The sequence below is a fragment of the Oryzias melastigma genome, linkage group LG12, assembly GCF_002922805.2.
Source record: "Oryzias melastigma strain HK-1 linkage group LG12, ASM292280v2, whole genome shotgun sequence".
NCBI classification, from domain to species: domain Eukaryota; kingdom Metazoa; phylum Chordata; class Actinopteri; order Beloniformes; family Adrianichthyidae; genus Oryzias; species Oryzias melastigma.
The window spans coordinates 10,033,713-10,042,374 of NC_050523.1; the positions used below are offsets into that span (position 1 = coordinate 10,033,713).

General features: G+C 44.4%; 1 protein-coding gene across 1 annotated transcript in view; it reads right to left on the bottom strand.

Moving 5' to 3' along the window:
* Positions 1–8,662, bottom strand: part of LOC112162862 (probable E3 ubiquitin-protein ligase HERC1) — a 40,551-nt gene that overhangs the window by 1,838 nt on the left and 30,051 nt on the right. Inside the window, exons 57-78 of the mRNA XM_024298792.2 lie at positions 8,408–8,635; positions 8,010–8,137; positions 7,147–7,346; positions 6,941–7,052; positions 6,689–6,820; positions 5,621–5,719; positions 5,090–5,263; positions 4,718–5,002; positions 4,580–4,645; positions 4,375–4,500; positions 4,149–4,287; positions 3,890–4,071; positions 3,483–3,638; positions 3,289–3,411; positions 2,222–2,324; positions 1,932–2,101; positions 1,702–1,840; positions 1,447–1,616; positions 1,177–1,346; positions 914–1,079; positions 762–838; positions 431–683 (exon numbers count right to left, since the gene is read on the bottom strand). Of these exons, the coding sequence (XP_024154560.1) occupies positions 431–683; positions 762–838; positions 914–1,079; positions 1,177–1,346; positions 1,447–1,616; positions 1,702–1,840; positions 1,932–2,101; positions 2,222–2,324; positions 3,289–3,411; positions 3,483–3,638; positions 3,890–4,071; positions 4,149–4,287; positions 4,375–4,500; positions 4,580–4,645; positions 4,718–5,002; positions 5,090–5,263; positions 5,621–5,719; positions 6,689–6,820; positions 6,941–7,052; positions 7,147–7,346; positions 8,010–8,137; positions 8,408–8,635 (3,398 nt within the window). The remainder of the gene's footprint in view (positions 1–430; positions 684–761; positions 839–913; positions 1,080–1,176; positions 1,347–1,446; positions 1,617–1,701; positions 1,841–1,931; positions 2,102–2,221; positions 2,325–3,288; positions 3,412–3,482; positions 3,639–3,889; positions 4,072–4,148; positions 4,288–4,374; positions 4,501–4,579; positions 4,646–4,717; positions 5,003–5,089; positions 5,264–5,620; positions 5,720–6,688; positions 6,821–6,940; positions 7,053–7,146; positions 7,347–8,009; positions 8,138–8,407; positions 8,636–8,662) is intronic.

The following is an 8,662-nucleotide window of genomic DNA, read 5'->3' on the forward strand; positions in this document are numbered from 1 at the left end:
TCTACTAGTCTTAATTTATGATAGTTATGGTCGAGAAATAAGGTGGACTTTAGTGCTTGAAATGAGATATACAATAAAAATAAAGTAGATAAATATAATTACTTTAGAGACAACTCTTCTTTTGGGCAAAACATGTATTCTAAGACAATATTTCTAATTACCACAGCTATTTAAATTAGTCTTAATACTTAATTTCAACATTTATTTAGTCTATAATCTTACCAAGACAAAAGCTGCTACATCTAGTTTTACTTTGCAGAGTTTTTCCACTTATAGCAAGGGGAAACATTTTAGATTTTTTAAACTCATTTTGAAGATTATATTTTTTCCACCCAACCCACTTGTCACAATAAAGTGCATTAAATGAGATTTATACTGAAAGTATGCAGCATTTAGACCAAAAAGAACTTTAATTTAAAATGTAACTTACTACATGAAAGTTTTCCTCTGTAATTCCACTGTTTTCCAAGTGAACAATGCCTTGAAGAGTGCGGTAGGTCAGCAGGTCGACCTCCTCCAGGTCTGGCCCACCCAAAGGCATGGAACACAGCTGCTTCCACACCCACGGGGCCAGATGCAGGTCCAGGGGCTTCTTGGTGCGGATGGCCACCGCCATCAGGATCCCCAAGAAGCGAAACTGGACCATGTGATCGTCTGAATGTGCGGCTGGATTGAGCAAGAACCTTTTGAAGAGTGAAGTCATTTAAGGATTAATGATCAGTCATTTAGTTGGCTAAACTGACACAAAAAAAGATCTGCACCTGTCTGTGTTGCTGCCTACGTCTGCGCAGCTGTTGGGAGTTCGAATCAGGAGATCCACCACGCCCGACTGCAGCTCCTGGTTCCACACAGTCCTTCAGGTTACATTGACTGTTTTTCTGTCACTGTGTGCTTGGTGTCATTTTCATCTTACCTGGCACATCTCGGTGATGGTGTCGTCAAACACTCCCCCAGCGTCGTCAGCCCCCTCCCCGACTAGCTTCACCTTCCAGGCCCGTGAGGGCAGACGCAGCTCCAGAGGATTCAAGCCCACCACCTGCTTTGCGATCTGCACGAAGATGGGCTTACTGCAGCGTCCTCTGAGGGAGTAAACGACAGATATCTTGTTAGTAATGGACTAAAAAAAGCATTCCAGTGAAGAAACTTCCCAAAGATGACAGCTTCTAGTTATTTTACCTTGTGGAAATGCGTTTCACTGTGATCTGGGGCCCGTATGTTTTGCCTTGGGTCATCGTCCTGCCAATTGAACGAACAAGAGGCAGCGTGTTGACCTTGGGTGAGAGAAGGCCTCGGAGTTCACCCCGGATGATTGCAGATACTCCTAAACTGTAACGTGAAGTGGACATCTGTACAAAGATTTAAAACAAACAGAAAAGAAAGTGAGACAAAAGGCGAACTAAAAGAAATCTAAGTTCAGATATCTGTGTGGATTGATGTTACTGATACCATGTTCCTGGTGTCCAGATTGAGCAGCCTCCAGGATTTGTACATGAGATCTGAGAAGTGGTGAAGCACCCTGAGACGCATGCTGAGCACGTCCAGGCTGCAGTCTTTCAGAGTGTTGTACTGCGGAGGGACTGACGGGGGAAGACCTAGCTGCGAGTGTCCAGAGTCACCTGCCATGTAATTGACAACCAAAGAGTGCTGCTTTATCAGACCAGAGAGCTCGAGTATGCAGGGATCCGCAGTTGTTGTGTGTACCTGAGTTTTTGATTGAGGTAGACGGAGTTGTCCATCCGGCGCTGTGGCAGCGGCCAGCAGAGATCTGTCGGATGTTTCGACCCTGCAGGGCTGTTATGAGCGTGGGTTCCCTCACCGGGTTGCAGTGCCCGAGGCCAAGCTAACACAGAGAAGAAAACAATGCTGTCTCTGGAGTGTCACTGCGGTGCATTGTAAGAAAATGCCAAACTCTGATGGAGCCCGCCGGTTACCTGTCCCTCACTGTTAAAGCCCCAGGCGTAGACATCCCCAGTGCAGGACAGGGCCAACACGTGTTCACAGCCTACAGCTATGTCGTCTATGAACAGCCCTTCCAGGGACGGCACCACCTGGGGGTGTGATTTATTCTTCAGCAAGTGCTCCGGCAGACCAATCAGACGCTCTGAAAAACGAGCAGCACAAAGAAACATAATGCTCTGGCAAAAAAAGAAAACTGTCCGGTGAGAAACGGAGCTGAACCGTCTCTATGGTAACATTACCAAGCCCTTAGTGGCCGACGTACCTTGTCCAAAAGTGTAAACGTGTCCATCACTGGCCAAAGCCACAGAGAACTGAGTACCACAGCAGACCTTTTTAATTCCTTTTTTACAAAGCGGCTCCACTCTCTGCAAATAAGGAAACACATTGAGAACATCTCATCTCCTGATGCTGCATTCACACCGCACGCAATTCGCACGACAAAATCGCGTCTGCCGCTCGTCTTTTGATGCGACAGAGCAACCGCTAAAGCTGATGTTCACATCATGGAAAACATGGATGATGTTGAGCGAGTAGCTTGGGTTTATATGTTTTAGAGATCTCTACAGAGGTTCCAGCGAGTACATAGCTGTGTTTGGGTTCTTCAGATCATTTAGAGTCTCTCCTGTCGTGGTGTACTTCACTCCTGACAGCCGTCTCAAACGGTACTTTCATCTGTCTGTGGCCTAGTTTGAACATTAACCTGAGATGGGAAAAAAATAATAAATTGGAGGATCTTTTTATAATTGTCTTAATGAAAATAAGAAATACATCAAAACCCCATGGAGTTATAGAGATGATGGCACCCGCAGCAGCTCTCCATCTGCTAGGCAGTCAACCGCCAGCGGGCCAGTATAGTGAGCTCCACTGCCCAGGGACCAGCAGACCTTGCTAGCTCTGCCATAGCCCAGCTACTGGAGCATGCTAGCTCTGCCGGAGCCCAGGTAGCAGATAATGCTAACTAGTTTCGTGTCCACCGGGTGGCTGGCTAGCATAGCGGGCTCCATCACTCCAGCTTCATGGGCTCTGCAATAGGTTGGCGACCTGTCCAGGGTGTATCCTGCATTCACCCAAAAGTAATTGGGACAGTCTTCGGCCACAGGCAAGAATGGATGGAAGTTCAGGATGAAAATCCTCACATTGAGCGGCCATATTGGATGTATTTTTCTAATCTTTGATCTAGTCACTGAAACGTCACAGCCCCAAAGCTGAGTCCCGGATTGGTTGACGCGTCGTGTCAACTTTGCCATGCCATGTGAATGCAGCAGGAAACAAATACCTGCAGTTTGATTATACTTTGATACTTTAACATCTGATTGTATGTGTCAGTACCTGCGGGTAGTACTTCGCTGTAGACGAGCCCGTTCCCAATTTTCCATAGTCACCGTCTCCGAATGCCCACACGACCATGCCGTCCAAAGAAAGCACCAACGTGTGGTTGAGCCCACAAGACACCTGAGGAACGAACGGGAGCTGTCAACGTCGTTGTTGGGACGGCCTTGCGGATTTGTCAACTGACTTCTCACCTGTCCGACGTGATATCCCTCTAGTGCCGTCACCCTTTCAGGGAGCATCTTGTTGGATGTTGACCTCTGACCCAGACGTCCAGACTCACCACTGCCGAAGGTGAACAGTTTCCCATCTGCCGTCACCACGGCTGAGTGTCGGAAGCCACAAGCAAGCTGGGAAGAGAAAGAAAAAATATATTTAAAGCATGTACATAAAATAACATTAGTGTCTGAATAATTATTTTTTTAACTTTTTTCCTGCCTTTTTAAAAACTATGTCTGAAATGCTTTAGGACATTTGGATTTTTTTTTAGCTTGAAAGAAGGAAAGAATAAATATATGCAGTATATAAATAAAAATACTAAATATATTAAATAATAAAATAACTCAGATGTAGAAGGTCAAAGCCGTCAGTTGATAATCACCTGAATCACTTCCTCTCCTTGCAAAGCTTCTATCTGTTTGGGTCTTCTTTGCCTCTCACTGTTTCCATGGCCCAGTTTTCCAAAATCTCCGTCTCCCCAGCTAAAAACCTCCCCAGTCTCCATGAGCGCCATGGAGTGTCCGTCTGAGCCGCAAGACGTCACCAGCTGTGTCACCACGTACCCTGCTCAAGGATTCAAAAGTTAATCCAAATTTAAGAGAACAGGTTAAAATCCTTCCAAGTTTGACCTGAAAATAAACCTTGAAAAGCAGAGATGATAGTGGGGACATAGAGGTCGTCCGAATTCCCCTGGCCCAGTCTACCATACTGTCCTTCTCCGATGGCCAGAACTGTCCCGTTGGACTGGAGCAGAAATGTGCAGTTCTGTCCGCAAACAACCTGAAAGAGCCACACGAAGGACAGAAATATTTTAAAACAGTAGAGGACAAAGTGAGTAGAACCGGAGGGGAAAAAGTCACCCTTTACCTGCTGTGTCTGTAACAAAGACGGGGCCAGTGTGGGTAACATCAGGTTAGCTCCTGTTCCGGCCAACTGTCCATAACGCCCGTTCCCCCACAGATACACCTCAGTTTTGCCGCCTTGTTGCCAGTCCTAGAAATCCACAAAAAGCGATCTGAAATTATTTCCACATCTCTTCCAGGTAATAGGTAAAACTTGCTTTTCTGTTGACCTCTGGTCTGCAGGTGGACCAGGACATCAGCTGTTCGTCCATCCTGAAACTCCACTTACTGTTGTCCTGGAAAACAAATGGCAGGATGACATCACTTTAAGCCCCAGAGAGTCAAGTTTACTGAGAAATACTACCCACCAGTGCCTTAGTGACAGAGCTGTCCTGCACGTCTGGAAACTCTGAAACTACAAAGGACTCTGGGAAGGCAGTGCCACTGGCGATCGCCTCCGCACTGCGAACCGTAGTGGCATAGGTGAGAAGCCAGCTCCACTCTGACAGACAAGAGTGAGCATTGGGGTGGGTGTGGTGCGGGGGCCGAGGGTATGAGCAGAGATGTTTCTCTAGGGACAATCCCACGGCCAACGAAGCCAGACTCTGCAGGAAGGGACTGTGGACAAGCTGGTCGCCGGACGCCACATGGCTCTGCATAAACAGAAGTCATTGAAATTCATGGCTCAGATGACGCACACAGCAGCTCCAAAAAACAACTATTTTTGTGTGAGCAATGACCCGCTCGTAGCTGTACTGCTCCTGCAGCAACAGTGGCAGCCGCTCCAGGAGAACGGCCAAACACAGAGCCCGATTCAGTCCCAAAATGTTCTGACCTCTGAGGACCATGCGGCACGTCGCCAGCACGTGGTTTTGATTGATCCAATCGGGAGTGCAGCAGATCAACAAAAGATCCTAAAAAAAAAGAGAACAGTTTATTTATCAAGAAACCATTGAGGTATGCAACAAGTAGGTAAAAACAACTGTAGCTAAACACAAACAGGTTAAAGAAATATAGGTAAGTCGGGGGATGACGCCATTGTAAATTCGGGAGGCAGCTGGGCGGCCACAGGGCAGTGGAAGCCAGATCGCCAGCTGGCAGCAGCTCTGATTGGACAATGTACAAATTTGCACAGCTTGTAAAAATCCGAATGTTACCTCCCAATTACAAATGGCGCCACCTGCAGAATCTCTTGAAAAACTTGCATTTAGGTAGCAGCGCAGTTGCCTTTTGGGATATGTGACCGTAGTCTAAGCATGAACCCACATTACCTTTGATCTCCCAAAACAAGCCGCTACTCCCAAGTTTGGTATCCAGGCAGTGCTGACGACTGAACCCAATCCTGTGACAGTCTGTAACACTGAACCATCCTACAGAAGGGAAAGCACACAGGGCAGAAATGTTTAGCCCTCTTATACCAGAGTTTAAGCTCCAGTGTTGACATTCTTTCAAGTTTTTAGACAATTAACCCTTTAATACCGGAGCTCCAGTGTTTATGTTCAAGTTAAGTGTCGCCGGCGTTGACATTTAAACGTTAAAGTAATTCTTACAGATTTGGAAGCAGAGAAAAGCAGCCATGAATGGCAGCTCTGCTACCTAGGAGTGTAGGGAAAAGTCAATTTGGAGATTCATCACGATATTTTGTTTAGCGATACTTGTTTTGATTCAAAATGCTGACAATATTTAATAATGAGACTCCCTTATAATCTTACTTTAGTTTTCCACCTAAACCTCCAACCACTAGTTGGCAGCAGAGCACATCGAGTCTCTTTGAGCAGCTCAAAACCAAAATGAATAGTGGAAAAAAACAAAGTGAAAAATTGTACTGTACAGTGTTCTGGTACAGTCCTATATATCTTGATATTTTATTTTACCAGATGTTTTGCCTCAGTGTGTTTTCAAGAAATAGAACATTATAATTTACCACCCACAGCATTAATAGAAGAATGATACAAGCTTCAATTTTTATATGGAAGTGGCGGCCATCTTGAAAATCGGCCATCATATTACATTTTTCAGGTGACTAATGTGTTTTTCTGACAGATGAGGTCCTAAGGTTTATCAGTGCCAAACTTGATGTTATTAAAATAAAGTGCAGCAGTAGAGTTAGAAACTTGGTAATTGAAATAACAAATGCAACACATTTCCAACACTAATACACATTTTTTTAAACATCAAAAGTGAATTCTAACTCGATGCTTTTCAGTGGTGAAAACAACAGTTTTTTTGGTTGGAAGGCTTGATGATGACATTCAAGACTTTCAAAAGAAAATATTCCTGGGAGAGTCTTGATGCACATCTGTTGCTGGTGGCGTGTGCTGACCTGAACTCTCTCTCACCTGTAGGGACCAGATGTTCAGAAGCCCCCCTATCCCCCCGGAAACCAGTGCCAGACCGCTGAAGCAAAAGGAAAGGGATTTCACAGCTGTGATGTGGCCATGCAGCACAAACGAACACTTTGCACTTTCCTGCTGACAAAGTAAAGGGAAGTACAGTCAGAGGTGGAGAACTGGAACACTGAATTTGTAATATTTTTGGTAACGATTGAGCTGGTTCTGATGGATTTGGTTTGGTAGGAAGTTGAAACTCACCCTCACTTCAGGGTTTTTATCCTGTGTGGGGGAGTTAAAAATGTTCGGCAAAGACACAATGGTGCCCCCCTGTGGCAGTGTCCAGACATAAACCGAGCCGTTTTGACAGCCTCTGCAAAACAGCATTTACATACAAAACAGACAATAATATAGAAGCTATATTTATATTTTAGATCAGACTTTCTGGAAAAACACTGAAAACTCACACAGCCATCATGAGCCGGGGATCAGGCGCTCTCCCTGCAAGGGGGCACCACTCTGCAACATTAACTGTGCTGCTGTGGTAGAGCGAGTGCAGCGTCACCCAGGTGCCCCCGGCCTGTCCCAAGATCTTCACCACATCTGACCTCCCCAAACAGAGTAGCAAGTGCCCTGTGGGGTCCCATTTGAGGGAATTCACACTGTCCTGAAGAGGGAATGGAATATAATCGGATTATAAGACATTTAAAATCAATTTAAATGTTTTTGCTTATTTATTTATTTTAATTAGTTTGTTCTTGACAAAAAAGTAGAGCAAAAATTCATTCTGGTCACATGGTGACTAACACAATGCACTTTTGAACTTCTAACTATGGAATGAGATAAGAAAAAAGTCTAAGCTAATATGTCAAGAGAATTCAATAGTCACCATGTACATTTTGTTAATTGATTCTTGATCAAACTTAATTCAACAAAATTTGAAAAGTATTCTTAGAAAATATTGGAAAATATTTAGACTACAGTCTAAAACAGTTCAGAAAAACAAGAGTGTCTCCAAGTCTACTCAGTGAAAGTCCTGCCATGACCTGCCCGGTGTCTGGACCTGAATCAAATTAGACATCCCTGGAGGGACGAAGTGACTGAAGCTTCTGGCTCAGCAGAGCATGAAGGATTATGTCAAGAACAGGTGTGCCTTGATTTCAGGATCCTTTATAAGGAACCAGCTTTCAGTAAATAAAAAAAAAAACCACTGAAAATCTGCTTTTTTCCCCTAAATGTTAGATATATGTGTGTGAGTTGTTAAAAAAATATATATATAAAATGAAACAAGATTTCTTCTTTTCCACTGAATGTACAAAATGTGTCGAACCTGGAACGGAGAAAGCACGACAGGCTGCGTGGTGCCGTAGGTCTCTGTGGTAGCCAGGAGTACCTTTCCGCTGAGGTAACCCACAGCAAATGGCTTGTCCTCAGCATGCCAGGCGACACACAGCGGAGCTGCGTTAGATAAGAGAGACCACAATCTACTTTTTTTTTATCGTTTGGAAAAAAAATTCTGAGAAAATAATATATAATCCTGAACAGAAGTCAGATTTATTCAGATGTTTAGCCCAGCATACAAAAAGATGCTCCGTTCTACTTTTATAGATACGTTTCTTAAAAATCTTTGTTGTCAATAAATATTATTGTTAAATATTGGCATTAAATGAATAAAAATACACAATTGATCAGTTTTAGTATGTATATTTGTAAAAAGTGTTTCCTCACCCTCTTGACTTTGGCAGTGGGTTAGTTCTGTGCTTTTAACAAGCAGCTCAAAATCCTGCAGTGTGACTTGTAGCCAGCAGAGGGAGCCATCCAGCATCCCCACCAGCAGACTCTCAACAGCTGTGTTCTTGCTATTGGTTGACTGGTCCATCATCCACAAGCTGAAGCTCTGGGCCCAACAAAGAGCTGTGACCCGAGAACTCTGATGCTCCACATGGCAGAGAGATCCTAGAATAAAAAAAAAAAAAAAAAAAA